The 20,043-nt window shown below is 29.9% G+C and overlaps 3 protein-coding genes across 3 annotated transcripts in view; 2 read left to right on the top strand and 1 right to left on the bottom strand.

Annotated features, from left to right (window-relative positions):
- Positions 1-8,549: 8,549 nt before the first annotated feature.
- LOC136086924 (protein GVQW3-like) lies at positions 8,550-8,990 on the bottom strand. Its single transcript, XM_065809423.1, has one exon. It carries the CDS (start codon positions 8,988-8,990, stop codon positions 8,550-8,552), a length of 441 nt encoding a protein of 146 aa, XP_065665495.1.
- Positions 8,991-17,220: 8,230 nt separating this feature from the next.
- On the top strand, positions 17,221-18,380 carry LOC100200805 (large ribosomal subunit protein uL2m). The gene has a single exon (XM_065810471.1). The coding sequence runs from the start codon at positions 17,279-17,281 to the stop codon at positions 18,137-18,139; it is 861 nt and encodes a 286-aa protein (XP_065666543.1). The 5' UTR covers positions 17,221-17,278; the 3' UTR covers positions 18,140-18,380.
- A 495-nt stretch (positions 18,381-18,875) lies between these two features.
- The window catches only part of LOC100199498 (nuclear envelope integral membrane protein 1), a 32,948-nt gene continuing 31,780 nt past the window's right edge, over positions 18,876-20,043 (top strand). The window contains exons 1-2 of the mRNA XM_065810474.1: positions 18,876-19,068; positions 19,296-19,458. Of these exons, the coding sequence (XP_065666546.1) occupies positions 18,987-19,068; positions 19,296-19,458 (245 nt within the window). The 5' untranslated portion in view covers positions 18,876-18,986. The remainder of the gene's footprint in view (positions 19,069-19,295; positions 19,459-20,043) is intronic.

The raw sequence follows: 20,043 nt of genomic DNA on the forward strand, positions 1-20,043 counted from the left end.
CTTGACTCCTACTTTTCATTATCAAATTTATCTTGACCACCAACATCAAATGCAATAACTTTTCAATTTGAAAACAACGTAAAAAAAAAGGAGTTAGAGTTTTCTTCATCAACAAAGTCAAGGAATTTATCCAAGATAAAAATAATAAGTGAAGCTTCTGCTGTGTTATTTATCTCAATAATTGTTTTTTATGCCGTTTTGACCTTATCCTTTGTACCTGTAAAATTCAAGTTGTTTTGCCTCTTTTCTTAAATAACATGCTATTGCTGATGTTCTTGTTACTGTATGTAATATATATATATATATATATATATATATATATATATATATATATATGTATATATATATATATATCAGGCCCGTACCGGGGGGGGGGTTGTTGGGTGCGATTGACCCCTCCCCTGTTTTTTTTTATGCAAAGTGCCTTTTTTAATTTGACGCCAAAAATTATTTCTAGGCTCTTTTCGATGTCAAAATTTTTGATCAAAATTTTTATGATAATTATTTGATTTTTATGAATCATTCTCATGAAACAATTTTTACTTTATTGCTTTACAAATGTTAGGCGTCATTACAAGTCATTGATTTGTGAAATCTTTTGTAAACGAAAAATGAAAAATAGTCTCTCCAGAGTTTATCCTGTTTATACTAGCAACCAGACAATCTCTAATGGACTTATTATAAAAGGACAAAAATAGACTTCGACAAAGCACTAATTGCAACAATTTTAATTACAACTATCAAAAATGAATTGTCTATAAAAAATGTTTGTCTTTCTAGACAATCATTTTAAAAACGGACACTAAATGAACAATCTCGATTTTTTAATGAGGTATAGAAGATCTATTTAATATATAATTTGGACTTATAACGAGTAATTAAATTTTCACTGCAGCATCGTTTCAAAAACTGAAAACGAGCACAAAATTAAAAATACAATTTTTCTAACAGAAGTTCATTTTTTAATTTTTTGTCCAGCGTGTGCTGTTGATTAAAAAGTTAATGTCTATTTAAAAACCTCAAAATGGACTATTTTGTACTCAATTGAAGTTCATTAATTACTCAGTTCAGTTGTTTTTCAATTCTCAGTGAATGTGCGTGAAAATTTATTTTTAAAATGCCCTCTCCAGTTTGGGATTACTTCAAAAAAGTTGAAGGTAAGTTTATCATTTAAAAAATTTTCCTTAGTCACTAAAATCTTTATCACCTTCAATAAAATTATTTTAAAAATATGTGATCAAGGAGTTTTTTTGTTTCTAAGGGATTTTTTGGGTAATTTAGATTTTATTGGCAAAAATCAATATTTCTGGTTTTATGAAATCAAGTAAATTTAGACAAAATCATAGACACCAAATAGACAAAAAATTATGCTTTGTAGACTTATGAAGTGAAAATTATTTTTTAACTGAGCAATCTTAGGACACCACCAAAAATTTGATAGACACAACAAGGACAAAAAATTAAACATTTGTTGTGTCCATTACAACATACAGAATTGTCTATGTCTGTGTTGTAAGTCTATCCATAGACTAGTCTGGTTACTAGTTTATACTGTAATTATAATTCTCTACTAATACTAATTCACTTTTAAAAGCAAACTATAGAGTTAACATGCCTAACCAAATTAGGAAACGAGCAGCTGATAGAAAAGAGCTTCAAAATGCTGCAAAGAAATGCAAATCGTTAGCTATATATTTTAAGTAAAAAAGTTATTTTGATCTTCTTTTTACAATAATTAGTTTGATTATTTGATATTAACTAGACGTAGATATTAATTAGATATAAATATAGATATTATCTATACGTTAAATTTTTTTATGATAGTACTTTTGTTATTACTTGTTTTTTATTGTAATGTTTACGCGAGTTTTTTTAATTTTGCTATAGTTTAAGATCTGAAAGTTTATTATTAATTACTTACGTTTCAAGTGTTTTTTTATTATTGACAGTTCTCAAAATGTAACCGATAAAACATTACCTGAAGTAGAAGAAAAAGAGGAAGCCAGTAAAGATGATAATAATGTAAATAACAAAAGCTTGTCATACGAAGTAGACCAAATAAATTTAAAAGAATGTGATTTTAAATTGACGAACTCTTGTGCGGAAATTAAGAATTATCACCACATGAAATATACAAAACGTTTACGGACAGCTTCAAACAGAAGATATCAGTCAACTGCATATACTGCACTTTATTTCTAAAGCAGGATAAAAAAAATCTTTGGGAGCTTTTGTTAACTGAGGATTTAAGAAATGGTACAATGTTTTAGAGAAACGAAAACTACATATAGGCAATAGATACCATAAAGATATTTAACAAGCTAATGGCATTTGTTGTCGTTTTGAAGATCTAAGACAAACCATTTCATTACATAGCGATAGCACTTTAAAAAATTGTTGAGACATTATGTAGAATAGTGCATTTCATGGGGAAAAAAGGACTTGCATTTCGTATTTTTGAACTTATGAAAAGTGTACGGAAAACTCAGACCAAAAAGGTAATCCTGGAAACTTTCTTGCAATTGTGCAAGAAATAGCTCGCTATAACGCTGAACTTAATACATATATACAAACACTATTACGCAAAGATGTCAGCTACCTTGGTCCCAAAGCTGCAAATTACCATTCAATTTAAGCAGACGAGGTAACAACTGAAAACCAACAGATTCTATCAGTATGTATAAAATGTCTTCAAAGAAAAGTTATTCGGAATACACAAAGCAATATAAAAACTCTGATTTAGATTCATTTTTTAAGAAGATCATAAAAACTAACTGCAAAATGTAAAATATGTTATGAAATAGTAAAAGCCGCTGGTTCAACGACAACACCGCAGCACACGCGTTTAAGAACAATACACAATATTAATGTATTAAAACGGGATGTCGTGCAAGATGAAAGTCCAGAAAGCAACGCATCAAAAATGATGATTACAAACTATTTATTCAACAAAAAGATGAATCACTTTTCTGCTTTCAATCGTGTCACAAATGTGTGCCTTAGATAATATGCCATTCAAGGTTTTCTGTACGTCTATTGATTTGAGAAATTTGTTTTTGGATAGAGGCGCTCGAGATTATGTATTACCAAAATCACCAAACTCGATTCGCAAAATGGTTTTAGAATACGCATGCACAAATTATGCGGGCTAAAATGATGCAAGATTTTATAAATTTAAAAGAAGATGGAACAAGATTTTGCTTAACTCTACATTAATGGACATCTTCAAGAAACCGATGTTATTTAAACGTGAATGTCCATGACAAGAAACAGTTTGGGAATTAAGGTTTAATACCTGTTGAAGGACGTTCTCCCTGCAGAATGCATTACGGCTCTGAAAACCATATTGCAATACAACAATCTATATATCAATAAAGATATTAAGTCTATAACAACTGATAGGGCAGCCGTGATGCAAAACGTTGAACGGTTTTTACCATGTAATCAGCAGTTGTGCTTCACACATGTGATACATTTAGCTGTAATTGATGTTCTGTATAATAATTTGAATACAACTGAATTGGTGGCTCACACATTTACAGAAAATGTTAGTGTAGAAGGTCAAGTAAGTCACTTGTGAATCGAATGAGGAAACATTATAATCAGTGCCGGATTAATGAACAAACTTATAATCAGTGCCGGATTAATGGCGTCTGGGGCCTCTAGGCACTTTATGTTTGAGGGCCCCCCTTATATACAATACCTGTAATTATTTTTGTTCTATCCACTATCACTACTCATTTAAAAATTTTAAAAATAAAAAAAATTGGTAAATATTGTACTTTATTTTTAAACAGAGGTACAGTAGTAGTAGAGGAGTAGGTTTACAATTACACACAGAAAAACAAATTATTCATAAACTATATATAAGTATTTGGTTTTTTTATATATCTACTTTTCTTGCTTTTGCCGCGGCAAATTTAGAAATCAATTCTGCATAATTTAATTCTTTTACAAAATCATGTTCAATGCATATAATGCTTAATGCATTTAATCGATCTTGGCAAATAACAGAACGTTTTTTTTGAGCGCTAACTTCGAAAGTAATCTTTCACCTTCGCAGACACCACACGCTATTGTTAAATATATCCTAAAAGATATATTTAACAATAGCGTGTGGTGTCTGCGAAGATAGAAATCTTAAAAAAATTTCAAAAATCTTTACTTCTAGATTTGGTTTGTTCTGACCAATCTGAATGTTTACGTGGTCATGGAAGTGAATTAGTTCATTTTCGAACTCAATTTCTAGATCATTGGAATATTTTTGTTGAAGATGTCTTGTTCAATTTCTTTTATCCAGTAAACTTTTATTGTTAAAATCTAACAAAACTGAAAGTTTTGTTTGATTTATTTTTGTTTAGTTGAACATTTTGATAACATGATGAACGTTTTTCCATTTCAACAATTAAACTGTCAACAATTACTAAATACACCTGAGTGTTATATTTTTGCAGTGGAGTTAGTGAACATCCTGTATTTCTTTCCCCCGTAAGTAGCCTTCGCTTAAAAAGTTGCCGTTGATCTCTTTTGAAATTGATTTCAAATTCATCAAGATTTAATTGTTCTTTAATTTTTGCTAGCATTTGGCAAGCTTCACCTTCATAGTACGTAAAATTTTCTCGAATTGTTTTCATGTATTCTGCCAAACTTTTCATATGATCAACAACTAGATTCAATGTGATTCTTTCTTTTTGAAATATTACATTCACCCTATTTTTCGTTCCAATATATCATTCCATAATAAGCACAGAATGCATGTTTCAAGTTCCAGTAATTTGCACGTAATACTTTTTGACTCAATAATAGTGTCAGTGTTTTGTTCACTGTATTCTGCAATATTCTGTAAGCTTTTCAGAATTTGCATATAGTGTTGTTTTAAGGCTTTTATTGCGTCATGCCTAGCTGACCAGCGTGTTTCAGAAAGCGATTTAAGAACCAACGGATGGGAGCTAACAAGTTCATGATCATTTTTGGAGTTAGTTATTTCTTTGTTCATTATCCATCGATAGGTAGAATTAGCAAAAAAACTGTACAATTTTTCTACTATTCCAAAAAACAACACGGCTTCAAAACACATGCTTGCTGCGGTGTGTCCTACAAGATTTAAGGAATGTGCACTGCACGGAATATATTTGGTAAGACTGTTAATTTGTTTAATTTTCATTTGAAGTCCGTTATACTTGCCAGACATGTTTGCAGCGTTATCGTAATTTGAGAACGACAGTCATTTATGTCAAGTTTGCATTCAGATAAATAATCTAACACAGTTTCAGCAAGGCTACTACCTTTGTGACTTTTAATTGGTATAAATTTTAGAAAACTTTATTTCAAAGGTGGCTGGATTAACATGGCGTATTATAAAGGTAAGTTGATCTACATGTTGTACGTCGGGAGTAGAATCTACCATTATACCGAAATATTTGGATTTTTTAACCTCTTTTAAAATCATTTCGGTAATATATTTGCCAACCAATTGAATAAATTCATCACAAACTGTTGATGACAAGTACGATACATTTCCGCGACCACAATTTCCAAATTTTTCTATATGACTTGCAAAGAAAGCATCATACTTTGTCAACAACTCCAACGTACCTAAATAATTGCCATTAATAACAGAACCGATAATTTCATTTTGTCCTCTCAGAGCTTGACCTCGTTTGCACAAAAATAAAATAACATCTATAATTCTTTGCAAAACTTTTTTCCAATAGTCACAAACTTTGCTTTTTTGATTGACTACTAACTCTGAAAGGAACGAGAATGTAAATGACTATTTTCATATGATAACAATCGCATTTTTCCAATCATTAAATCCCGATATTAACATTTCATTTGATGTAGGAGAAAATAATTTGCAAACGCCACAATACAACATTTTGGTCTTTGAAGAAAAAATTAACCAAGTACGATCTACTTCTTCGTCATTTATCATTTTACGTTTAAACATTGATTTTGAAAGAAAATTACAATTAGATTTAATAGGAATAGGAATAGATTTCAATAGGAATAGGAATAGATGCATAGTTACGCACGCTTTCGTTAGTTACGACGATTTTTCTCAACTACTATTGGCTGTTTGAAAAGTTTGGTTTTCTTTTTTTTAGAAACAATGCATTGGCGCTGGCGCTGCTTAAAGAGTGAGAAATTCCACCCTTTTCCCATACCGATTTGAAAATACAAGTTTTATATTAATGTGTTCTAACAATTTAAATTTTTAGTAGTATTTGTTTTTAAAATTAAACTTTACACACTTTGTTACAAAATAAAATATTAAATAAATACTCATTTCTTGAGTGAATAAATACAAAATCAGAAGATATTTTTTAAATAAAATTTTAATATTTACAAAAATTTTTTTTAAATATTTTTTAATTTTGGGGCCCCTTCTACACCGGGGCCCCTAGACACGTGGCTAGTGTGCCTAGTGGGTAATCCGCCACTGCTTATAATGAAGTTGAGCTTGTTGAGACTGAAGAACTTGGATTTAGTTTCGTTCGATTGTAAAGAAATTTCGTTTTTTGAGAACATCAAATGATATTCTTCAAGTATCCGTGAAACAAGAATTAGGAAAACAATTGAAACTTATTATGAATACTAGAATTAGATGGAATGGCTAAGTCGAAATGCTTGAAAGGTTTAATAAACTAAAAAGCTGTGTTAGAAAAGCATTGATTTACATTGCATCTGATACCGTTATTCTAGATGCTGAAATTTTGTTGATTAAAAACATTATTTATGCACTTTACTTAGTGAAACTTACTGCTGAAGCCCTTTGTCAAGAAGATGATATCTACTTTCTGCTGATGCGGCATTTTCTTTAATGCTTGAGAATTTTGGATCTGATGAACTTTCATTAAAATTAAAGAAGAAATTAGAAGACTGAATAGACGAACGATAGCCAAAGACGAACTAATGTGTCTGGAACTCTTCAGTATTTACACAATGGCAATAAAAAGTGAGATTCACGCATCTTTCACTAGACCATTAAAAAAAACAATAGCCAAAGTTATTGAATACATTGCGCAAAGATTAATATTTAACACTAACATGGAAACTTCCTTCAGCGAGCAGTCAGAAGTTAACGATGTGATAGAAGTGATGTTGGAAGAACAAACTAAGCCCTTAACATTAATGCAAAAGTTGGAGAACAAAATTCAATTAAACTTATCATTCAGCATAACGTCCAACTCAACTCAACAAATAATAAATAATAAATAGGAGCTTAATTTCAAAAATTAAATCTGAAGTGAAATTCTTTGAAGAGAACGGCGTTCGTGGCAAAATATTAGAGTCCGTTTACTTGTATTTGATTTTGATTCCGCCATCGAGCGTGGAGTCTGAGCGAGCCTTCTCAATTGTTGGTAACTTTTGTACAAAAGTTCGAACGAGACTCGGAGACTCAGCATTAAGAGATCTCGGCTTCCTCAAGACATATTTTAGGCAAATAAAATAATAATTTTATATTTTTTATTATTAAACGATATACCATATTAGAATGTTTCTGTACTAATTGAATTTAGTCCATTATAATTTTTAAAGAAAGTATTTTTTATGCAATAAACAACAATGAACTATCTCAAATAAGTTAATTTTATTATTTTTATAGACATAAAAAAAATTAAAATATTTTCGAAATTCGAACGAATTAAGAAACAATTTAATTTCGAATTCCGAATTTTTATTTTCGTCAAAATTTGCATTCCTACTCATTAACAACATAATAATAAAACGGTGAAAATATGCAAAGCTTATTGGCACATTGAATCAGAAATATCATCTGGAATAGTTATTTTATATAAATCTCGCCCATTTCTTGATTTCTGTTCAAGAAAATAACTTTACTTTAGTCTAATTCATAGCCATCTCGCATATGCTAAAATATCTAAAAAATATATACGAGGGTAGTCTGAAAAGTTTCCGACCTAACAAAGATAAAAGACATTTTTTCGAATTTTTTTATTTTTCAACATAATCTCCTTGAAACGCTACACACTTTTCCCAGCGATGCTCCCATCTCTGTAACCCGTCCAAATAGTACTCAAAATAATTGTTCACGAAGATGATTGCCTCTTCATTTGATGAAAATCTCTGACTACCGAGCGCAATTTTTAAATAAGGAGTCGCTAGGGGCCAGATCTGGTGAGTAAGGCGGATTGTCAAGCAGTTCAAACCGTAATTCGTGGATTTTCGTCATGGCAACTGCTGAGTTGTGAGACGGTGCGTTGTCTTGGCGAAACAGGATTTTCTTTTTCTGCAAATGTGGCTGTTTTTCTGCAATTTGTTCCTTTAGCTTGTCAAGCAATGATGTGTAGTATGCTCCTGTAATGGTTTCTCCTTTTTGAAGATAATCGATTAAAATAACTTCGCGACTATCCCAAAAAACAGTTGCCATCACTTTTCCAGCCGTAAAAACAGTTTTTGTTTTTTTAGAGCCAACTCCCCATTTGCAACCCACTGTTTGGACTGTATTTTTGTTTCGGGCGTATAATGGTGTATCCAGGTTTCATCTACAGTAATTAATTGTCACCAAAACTCGGTTTTGGTGTCTATTTATTGCGGCTAAACTGCGCCAATAGAGCGTTGGAAATGTTCATTCGAACACGTTTTTGATCCAACGTGAGCAAACGCGGCACCCAACGCGCGGACAGTTTTCTCATGTCTAAATTTTCATGTAATATATGACAAACGCGTTCTTTTGATATGTTCATAACCTCTGCTATCTCTCTCACTTTAATTCGGCGATTGTCTAACACCACTTGGTGAACTTTGGCGATGTTTTCATCGGTAGTTGCAGTTTTTGGACGTCCTGAACGTTCATCGTCTCCTAAGCTCTGGCCACATTTGAATTCAGCTGCCCAAATTTTCACTGTGGTAAATGATGGGGCAGAGTCACCATACACAGAATCCATCTCATCTTTGGTTTGCGTAGGCGTATTGCCTTTCAAAAACAAATATTTAATGACAGCTCGATACTCAATTTTGTCCATTTTCACAAAATTACTCACATCACCTCACTCAAACGACTATTATATAACAACTGCGCGTTCAAAATGGCTGAAACTTTGGTGAATAATTATCAACATATGAACAAAGAAAATTCGATTGTTTTTATTTACGAGTGCTGCCATCTTCACGTCGATGTCAGAAACTTTTCAGACCACCCTCGTATATATATATTTTTTTGTTTTTTTAACAATATTTTTTGGTAAAATGTCGTTGCAGATAATTGAACCTGTCATTTCAAAAAGGGCACAACTCCATTTACTAAAACTTTTCAAAATCAACAAAAATATGATTTTTATTAAAATAATGTCTAGGTTGCTAAAGAAATTAAACATAGAAGTAGATAAATAAAGAACGTAAATAACTTATGTATTTTTTATTTTTTATAAAAAAAACAAATCATACAGAAATTTTTAATTCAAACTTATAAACTAACTGCTAAAAGTTTTGGACTTATGTCCTTTTCGAAATGACATGTTCAATTTATGAGAACACATTTATGAGAACACGTAAGATCCTGTCACCGAAAACCCTTTAACAATACAATAATAATAAACTAATTATTTCAAAAAAATATAAAATGAGAAGTAAATAACGTTTAAGAAATCCTACATACAAATAAGATAAATCTCAATTATAAAACAACAAAAACTACAAAACAATAAAAAATAAAATAAAGTATTTTAAGTTATTTTTAAATAACACTTATGAAAGAGAAACGACGTCAGAAGAACTCAAATATATTATCTATTGAGAAAATAACTTTTTATCAGTTTATTTTTGAAAGTAGAAAAATTCCAACTTTAGGAAAAATCAAAACTTTTTAAAAAACTATTTGGTTCCACAGAAAAGCTCCGCGATAAGATATAAGAAACCTTCCAAAATTTGTATGCGAATAATGTTGATAAATAAAATTGTCATTTCTTAGATCATATTTGTTATTGGGCTTTGTTGCATATGATTTTTGAAAAGATATAGGAGTTAAGTTAATCTTACATTTAAATATAAAGCAAAGCACGTTAAAAACATTTGGTTGGTATATATTAAAAATATTCATTTCGAATAGAAGTGGTTTTGCATGATTTTTCCATGTGAGATTTTCATCAATAAGAACACCAAGAAAAAGTATAACTTTTGATTGTTTTATTTGAATATTATCTGTATATATTTAAGGCATATCATTTGGCAAAAGATATTTTTTGGATTTTGGATGAAATAGAGTCCATTTAGTTTTTCTATGTTAATTGATAGCTTATTTGACTTGAATCATTTTGAAATTTTAATTAGCTCCGTGTTCATGTCATTAAATAGTGTTATGATATTATTGCTAGACAGAAAAAAGTTTGTATCATCAGCAAACATTACTGTTTTTAAATTTGAGGCATTATAAAGATCATCAATATAAATGAGAAAAAGAAGTGGTCCTAGTGTAGATCCTTGGGGGACACCACATATTATATCTAGTAAATTTGTTGTAGAGGATACATCAGTTTGTACATACTGTTTATAAATTGCATATAAAACAAAATTAATTAAACTACAAAGCCCGCAAAACCATGCTTGTAAAGCAATTCATTATCTAAGTAGAATGGACAATCCGTTTAATGTGATGACAAATATGAGTCTTTAACTTGGAAAAACTTAATTTATATCAGATTATTCTTTTTATGCTCAAATATAAAAATAAAATGCTACCGAATTCTTTTTTAGACATACTTTTCTCTTTCACAAGGCCCCAAAACATGAAAAAATTTGAAAAATCAAAAATTAAAAGACAAACAAAATATCATCGTTAAAATGGCAATATTCTTAGCTTGTAAAAATGATTGTAACAAATAAAAATAATAAAAATTAGTAATAACATTTAAACAATAATAATAATAATAATTGTAAAAAATAAAAAAAGTTAATAAAAAATATTAATAACAGTAGAAATAGTAATATCGAAGTTAATTACAAAAAAATTATTGAATTTACTTTTAGTTACTTTACTAAGCATTGCCGATGATTTTTAGAACTTTCATGAACAATAATTCTCTGAGGTGCTTTTAATTGTTTAAATCCGTTTTCTTGCTATATAGCAAGAAAGCGGATGTAAACGCTATGTAAGAACACTATATAGTTTATATAAACTAGATTGGTTATCGAACCGGGAAAAAAAGAAGACAGCAAATTCAAAAGGCCGACTTTATGGAAGGTGAATAAACTAACAATGAACCCATCACTTGCAGACCATCACAGACCCTTTTCTAAACTTATTTTGAACCAAGTTAAGTAGCCGTAGCACACTGGTTAGTGCGCTTGCGACAGACAAACGCTACCTCTGAGCAAGTTTTATAACCATGGTAAGAGAGGTGGCATGAACTTCCGCGACGCTCTTTGTAAGACCGTAAGGGCTTCTTGGGTCACTTAAAACAAAAAATTAAAAGAAATAAAAAGTTTAGTTCATAAAACAATGTTTGTAGGCAAAAAAGGATCAAGGATCTTATTCTTAACGCATCAGTTACAGTAATACAATAACCTTTTCCGATTCTTCACTAAATTTAAGAAGACGATGTCGCGTTTTTCAATTGCTCTAGATATGGTATTTTTAGTATTTTCTGCGTCTTTGGACAAGTTTTTATTTACTTAAACGTCATCAATATCTGTTTTTGTCAGCCCCATCTTCTAATTCTTTAGAAGTAGCAGAATTTCTATAATTAGAATTCTCTGAAGACCTTGTCAACATATTTTCAGATATCTTTTCTACATCATTAGATGTTGTTTTAGAAATCTTTCTCGGTTGAACTTAATTCAGCATTTTCTAATTCTTTTGAATTTTAGGATTTTCAGAACATTTAAAGAATGCATTTGTGATTTTTGAAATAACGTCTTAAAAAGTTTGCTTATTTTTATTACTTTTTTTTGCTTCTAACAAGCGTCTTTTTCGACCTGCAGCTTCAACTTTCTTTCTTCTCTAATGAACGTTTCATAGTTCTCAGTTTATATTCCTTAAAGTATAAAAAGCAATTATATATAACTTTCAATTCGTTTTAAAAATGTTGTATTAACTCTTTGATTACCGCAAGCCGCTGGTAAGAGCTTTCAAATATGCTTCACCAAGGTTAGATAATTAAAAAATTCATTTGTTTATTTTTCTATTGATATGCTTGTTGCAAAAAATTTTTTTGTCAAAACAACAAGAAGCGAAAGAGTTAAACAGAAACACCGATTAACAGTTATTTTTCGAAAATCACGAAATAAAATTTTATAAGCATCTGATTAAATGTATGATACTCTTCAAGAAGTACATGGTTTATAAGTTTCACTTCAATAACTTCCTAATTAAGTAATAAACATGATCATTAATGTTCCTTTGGGAACAGGGCGGTGGAGTCGGAGTTGTGGGGTCGGAGTCGTGTAGTCGGTATCGTGTCGTTTTTAGCGAAGTCGGAGTCGCTAAACAAAATTGCGACTCCGACTATAATAGTAAAACTTCTCGGTTTTGCTCGTGCATGTACAAAATATTTAGCCTTCAAAGAATTTTTTACGAATCCACACTCCTGCTTGGAAGTTTGGATATCTTTTTTTCTTAGGCAGTCTTGAATCCATATGTTTATATCTATAAAAAATTTATCTACTTAATTTTTTTTTATTTAACTTTATATAAATATAACCAATAAAAGACAAGTACCAAAAACAACATGCCAAAACAAAGCTCTTCTGTCTGGAAGTGTTTCACAAAATCATACGATTCAGCTAGGATAACAAAATGTACCAATTCTTTCATAAAATGTAAAGGTTCGAGCACATCAGATTTGATTATCCACACGAGAACCATTCATAGTATAACACTAAAAAAATAAGAAATTAGATGAAACACCTGTTGCAGAAGTTCCGAAAAAACAACTGAAAGTAGACGGATTCTTTAATCTTGAAACTTTGGCTGATTTGTTAGCAAAATGTGTCACATAACAATTGATGAATGGACTGACTTCTCCATTAAAAGGTATATAAATATAACTCTTCACATTAAAGTTGCTTATAAATTGGGTCTTAATAAAATTGATTTTTCATGTGATGTCACAACCAAAGAATTAATGAAACAAAAATTGACAGACTTTGGGACTTTACGTACATAATTGTGTTTATTCGCAATGGTGCTGCAGCAATTCAAAAATATAGACAGATAATTCTTGTAGAGAGCCAACTGTGTCACAATCGCGGTATTTATCTAGCTGTAACCGTTGTTTTCTTTAAAAAGTCACATACCTACAACAGCCAAACATGTTTGAGTTGAAGTTGAAACGAACAAGGTAATTTTTGTCCATTTCACAATGAAAGCGCTTGCGATGACCGTAGTTTTATGGGAGGTTAAGTGGAGCAATATGCCAGCTAACTGAATCAAGTTATTCTTGATTTTTTATTTTTAGAAAAGGTTGCCGGTAAAACAACTTTCGTGAGAGGTGAGTCTGAGTTTGATGCATTTCTTCTCGTAATTGAAGCACTTTATTTCGTGGGGTATTTTGGTAGCCTAATGTTGGATGCATTAATGGCATTTATGTCTTTTTCAAAGTACAGGAACCAGGTGGTAACTGTGAGCTCTAGATGTGGACGTATATATGTAGTATAAAACTTTTTCGATATTTTGGTGCCTCGGCTGATGAATGTGTATTTTAAGATTCCGATTTTAACTCATGTGTGTTTTAAGATTCCAAACTTAAGTTAAAGCACAATATTCAAACCAAAATCACAATTTTGGCTTGATTCTTGCGATTTAAATTGTTGTGCTTTAAATTGTTGGTAACTTAATCGCCTGGATCTTTTTTGGATGTTGTTGACTCAAGCTTTGTTCTGCTGATTTTTCTGTATGCGTTGTGCTTGTTCATTGAGTAAACGTGTGGTGAAACGTTGTATTTATGATGCGCATTACCCGGAATTTCTCGACGTTGAGCATCATAACTAGGTGTGAGTCCAGGTGACGATGCTACCCATATCAGCTTGCTGAGGAGCTTTTTTTTCAGTGGTTTTGATGATCTTAGAATTTTAGTGTCGTCTGCGTACCTTTTGCAGATGCAAGGATGCGACTTTGACTGAATTGCGAGTCAAGCGAGAATAAGTTTTGGTTGATTGAATTAGAGATAATAGCTCCTTTGAGCAGCAACCATAATAGTATTTGTAGAAAAGAGAAAGAGATGCAACCTTACGACGATAGAAGAGTGGCTTAAGCTTGGCAAATAAAGCAGGTCAACCTTCATTTATAAGGCGTTTTTGGAACTTGTCTAAAAAATAAAGAGCGTCATTAGAAAAACTAGCCCAAATATGACAACAGTATTCCATATAGAGACGAAAAAGAGATTTGTAGAGGTAGAGAATGGAATCAGGAGTAAGATAATGGCGAGCACAATATAGAGAAGCAACATTAGAAGATGCTAACTTTGCTATCGATTGTCCATATGGCTTCCATGAGGTCAGTTGTAAACAATAATCTAAGGAGACGTAAGAAGAGAACTCAAAATAAGGGATGCCATTCATTGATATAGGAATGTTAACTGTGTTGAAATATTTGTTTGGAGTAAATAACTGATATTTGTTGGAGTTAAAGTTAACAAGCCACTGCTAGCCCCGATCTGTTACAGAAGTGAGATCAGATTTAAGATCAGCTGCCAGTTCTAAGCAATAAAAAAAAGTTTTTTTGTCAAGACAGGAGGATAGAGTTGCGTTATCAGCAAATAGAGCCGCTTTAGATGTAATGTTGTCAGGAAGATCGTAAATGTAGACAAAAAACAAAACAGGACTAAGGATAGAATCTTGAGGTACCTCAGAAGTTACTGGAAATTAGCAAAAATGTTGGCTTTTGAGGATGACATAAAAAAACTTTTAAAAAATGATTTTATAATCTTAAAAACTTTCCCAAATACACCGTATAAATCAAGCCTATGGAGAAGACCCGCAGGTCAAATTTTATCAAAAGCTTTAGATATTTTATAAACAATTGCCTTAATCTCACCACCTTAATTTAATGCACGATAGAATCTTTCAGTCATAGCAACTAGCAAGTCAGCTGTAGAACGAGGAGATCGAAAAACGTACTGATTTTCTGACAGTAAGTTATTTGACTCAAGATGGGATATTAGAAAATTTATCTTTTCCCATTTTTCCCATTATTTTGCATGGTACAGAGGTTATGGAGATTTGTCTGTAGTTTTTTGGGTTGAGTCAGGAGCCTTTTTTGAACAGTGGCGATCTAACAATTTCTGTAAAATAATGGCGCGTGGGACAGCAACCGTCTTGGTACATTCTTTAAGCACAAATGGGATAATAGCCACCTCTAAATAATTTGTTAGCGTTGATAACAGATAAGTGTTTGCGAATGGAATCATGTTGAAGATAACAGAGTAGATTAAAGTGATAAACAATATTTAGGCAAACATTAAATTAAAAAAAGATAAAGAAAAAAAATGCAAGTTAAATGTCAACAAAAGATAGCCCTACAAACTATTGGTTCCGATAAAGTTAAAGACCTATCCTAAACAAATGGACTCTGTTATCTTTAGGCCAAGAGTATTAAATGGCTATTAGAATTCAAGCATGAAAGGTATGTACTGGCCATTCATCATTCAAAATCATCTAACTAAAATCATCATTAATTAATAATTGTGGCTTGGTTAATGTGGATCCATGGTAAAAAAACCAAATTATTTAAAATTTTTAATAGTTTTTTTTTTTAATTAAAATATGAACATTTAATAAAACTGTAAAATAAAAAACATTATAAAAAAATCTGCAAAAAAATACGCAAAAAGTGAGTTACGTAAAACAACTGTTGCTTGAAAAATGCTTGTGCTATCAAGCTACATATTGTATAAATTAGAGAAAACACATTGATAAAGTGCCTGAAGCAGGATTATTTCATACTTTTATTTTGTTTCATAATGGCAGTTACATTAGTGAATAATCCAAAAATTGATCAAAAGTTGACAGGGAAATACAAATTTTTCAAAAAAGTTTCTGTTGAAGATCCTGCTTAAGGAACTAATTTAAAGTATTATAAACAACTCCTGAAAATTTGAACGTTTATTTATGAGCGGATTTTAAGATACCGTTGTTCTAAGATTACAACATTCGAAAAAATAAACAATGAAGAAAAATGCAAAAGAAATCAATAATAAGGTAAAGATGTTCATTAAGCAATCTATGAGTAAAACAATAAAAAAACATAAAAACAAAATATTTTAAAAGATATATTTTAAATAAAACAGATATCGAATATTTAGATTTTTATATGACAAAAAGTAGAAACTGACAACCTGTTGTGGTTGCTATGCGCGTTGCTATGGACAATTGTTAACAAAAGTTGACAATTTTATTGTTTTAAACAGATTTTTAATTTAAAAAATAATTAATATATTTTACAATATATTGGCTGAAGCCATATATTGTGCACAAAAATTTTATTAGAGTAAGCTCTAATAAAATTATCTTTTTTCAAAAGATAATTTTATTAGAGTTAACTCTTTTTTTACCTTGAAGTCCAAATTACGCTTGCACATAAAGAACAAGAATTATACATAATACAGTAAGGGTAGTTTTAATTCATTGTATCCTTCCCATTATCTAAAACGTTTTACTTTTATTTATAATTATAATATTATTTTATTTATCTCATTTTATTTATTTTAATTATAATTATAATATTGTTTGTAATTATAATTGTCATTTTATTTATAATTATGTGTGCGCGCGCAAAACCAATTATAAATGTGTGTGCGCGCGACGTACTTGTATTTAAATATTCCAATTTTATAGAATATTGTGTGTGAAACTAAAACTTGGACCTTTAAATTGGATGTAGTTTGCCTCCGGAATTTCTTGGAAATGAAAGAAGCGATGATCAGCCTTATTTCAAATATTGGGTTGGTCTCACCACTTTAAAAATCGCTTCGCCACCGCTGCTATGAATTTGGTATGTACTTGTACTTACTACTACTTGTACTTGTACTACTTACTTGAACTTCGTATTTTAACATTTAAGACGCGCGTACCTCAAAACCCCTGAATCCGGGGAATCTCTAAAATAATGTTAACCACGATAAAAATAGTGCGCAAATTGAAGAATTTGAAATTTTATAAATGAATATTTGAGATTTAAGAAACCACGATACCAATAAATATTTGGGATTTAAATTTTGTTGTATTTTAAAATTTGTCTTTAATTATTATCTATTTTTTATTTTTTTTATTTTTTTAGAATAGGCTGAGACAAGCTAAATTAAATAAATGACCGAATAAAATGATGTTATCAGTTATAAGACAATTGAAGCTTTTGCATACAATAAATTCGACTGGACAATTTTTAAGAGTTTCCCATATTAATTGTATATTTACTCAAAAGTTCTCAGTTTATACTGTGCAAAATGGAAGAACCCAATGGTCTTACACTAGACCGAAAAATACTCATATGCATATGGACCTTGAAAAGCACTTGATTGATGGAAAGTTTTATCGCAACCAAAAAAAAGGTGGTCGAGGTGAGGATGGTCGCATTAAAATCAGACACATTGGTGGTGGCCACCAGAGAAATTGGAGAATTGTTGACTTTGTACGCGTGCCTCTCTTAAATGATGAACAGCCTAAAGTTATCAAGGATCGGATATTACAAATTGGATATGATCCTTTTCGCACAGCAAATATTGCAAAAGTTGCTGGAAATGGAAGCAATAAAACAAAATTAATAATTTGTCCTCATTTAGCAAAAATTGGTGACATATTAACTGCTTCACGTGAAAAACCTGAATCATTAGCAAGAATGATACCTGGTGATGCATATCCATTAGAATATTTACCTATAGGTACAATGGTACACAATATTGAATCAACTCCTGGTGGAGGTGCTAAATATGCACGTGCTGCTGGAATGTATGCTACAATTGTTCAAAGAACTCCAGAAAATCAAATTGTACTTAAATTTAATGGCGGTGCTCGAACTGAAGTTCTTGTAGACATGAAATGTCTGGCTGTGATTGGAAGAGTATCAAATATTGATAAAAAGAATGAGATTATTGGAAAAGCCGGTAGAAGTAGGTGGCTGAATCGTCGGCCTAGGGGACAAACTGGAAAAGATCGGTGGCATCATAAGAAGAAAGTTCGATAATATTACTGTTGCTATAATGTATATATATATATATATATATATATATATATATATATATATATATATATATATATATATATATATATATATATATATATATATACACGTAATATTGACTATATATATAATCTTTGATAACAAGTGCTACCTAAGCTCTCTGTAGAATTTTTTTTTAAATACATGTTTCAACAAATGTATTATTTTAAAAAATAATAGCAATAAATACCTAACCATATCTTTTTTTTTATACTAAATTTTTAATGAACATCGTGTTATGTAATTGTTAGGGTATTTAATGATTTTATATTAAATATAAGAATTGTTTGATTTAACTATTTTTATTAAATTATTTTATTTAAAGTTTTATATTATTTCTTGGTACCATATTATTTTCTAACAATTACACAGGTGAGTATAAAAAAATTGTGTTTAAAAGAAATATGTGCAGAGAAAAGAACTACTAGGTTTATAATCAAATAATACTTGTTTTTTATTTGGATTTGAATCTTGGATCTCCTAATATATAAACAGTTTTTGAACTTTAGATTTTTTTTTAAACTAAGATTTTTTTAACTCAAAGAGTGGAGTCCCTAACTGCATAAATATATCTGGGCTACAACTTTGAAGGTTTTTAACATTTTTTGAGCTCCAAGACTCCAGAGCAAAAATAATAAATATTTGACTCTAAATTCTAGAATTCTCATACATTCTATGTTTGATATGTTTTATAAAGTTTTTCTTTGAACCAAATTGAAGGACAAATATATAAAAATTAGTTTGGTATCAGTGGCTTCTTTAATGGCTTAGATTTGTTTAATCCATTATGTTTTCATTTTAAACAAGAAAAATGTTCAAAAAAGAGATGAATCTTGGTCAAGTTTTCTTTTTGTGCTATCAATTTTGTTTTTATCAGTTTTTAAGTGCAGAAGGTTTGTTTTATAATTTTAAGTATAATTAGTCATATATATATATATATATATATATATATATATATATATATATAAAACTAATATAATTATTGTTAATAAATTATATGTATATATGTATATATATATATATATATATATATATATATATATATATATATATATATAATTTTAAAAATATGATAAGTTAATTTTATCTTCTATTACTATTATATTATTGTTATTTTTAGCCCATTTGCGATTGCTGGAAAGGGCTGGAGTAACAACTTTTTATAAGAGCGATGAATGGTTTAAATATCCCAAAATAAATGTTGGTTTAGTGAATATTTTTGCATCTTCTTCAATTATTATTGAGTCAAAAGAAAAAATTTTTACTATTGTAACAAAAAATGAGTAAGCAAAACTTAGTGTTAAAATTAAAATTTAGTTTTATGATTAAAAAAAAAAAAATTTTTGTTTTTAAAATTTTTTAAAATATTTTTTTGGATTTTTTTTTTAATCTTAATAATCAAAACAGTGTAATTTTGACAAAATATTTTTATAAAACTTACATAACTCTAATGCCAAAAAAACTTTCTGGATCCATCCCTATATTTACGTAGATGTATAGTAGATATCTTAATTATGTGATAAGTTACTTATTGTGAAATTTTTTGGAAAGTTCTTTGTTATTATTATTATCATTTTCTTAATTTTTAAATGAGAGTTTATAATTATATAATTTCAATTTTATTGTTAAATAAATAATTCTTTTTCTTTGATCTTAGGTTTTCTTTAAGATCTGAGTCTGTTGAAATGTACAAGGTTTTTTTTTTCCATTTTTTAGTTCGCAGTCCTTTTAACCATGGTTACTGATTTACAGTTAAATTTTTGAATGTTAAATGTTTTATATCATTCTGTAAAATAGTTATTTGAATTTTAAACAAAAATAATTAAAATCAATTTTTACTAAGAATCAGAATTATTTAAAAACAGGGT

Source organism: Hydra vulgaris, chromosome 11 (genome assembly GCF_038396675.1).
Source record: "Hydra vulgaris chromosome 11, alternate assembly HydraT2T_AEP".
Taxonomy (NCBI): domain Eukaryota; kingdom Metazoa; phylum Cnidaria; class Hydrozoa; order Anthoathecata; family Hydridae; genus Hydra; species Hydra vulgaris.

What these genes read in the sequence shown, in the direction of transcription:
- LOC136086924 (XM_065809423.1), bottom strand. Translation starts at nt 8,990, where the DNA reads ATGGACAAAATTGAGTATCGAGCTGTCATTAAATATTTGTTTTTGAAA.
- LOC100200805 (XM_065810471.1), top strand. Translation starts at nt 17,279, where the DNA reads ATGATGTTATCAGTTATAAGACAATTGAAGCTTTTGCATACAATAAAT.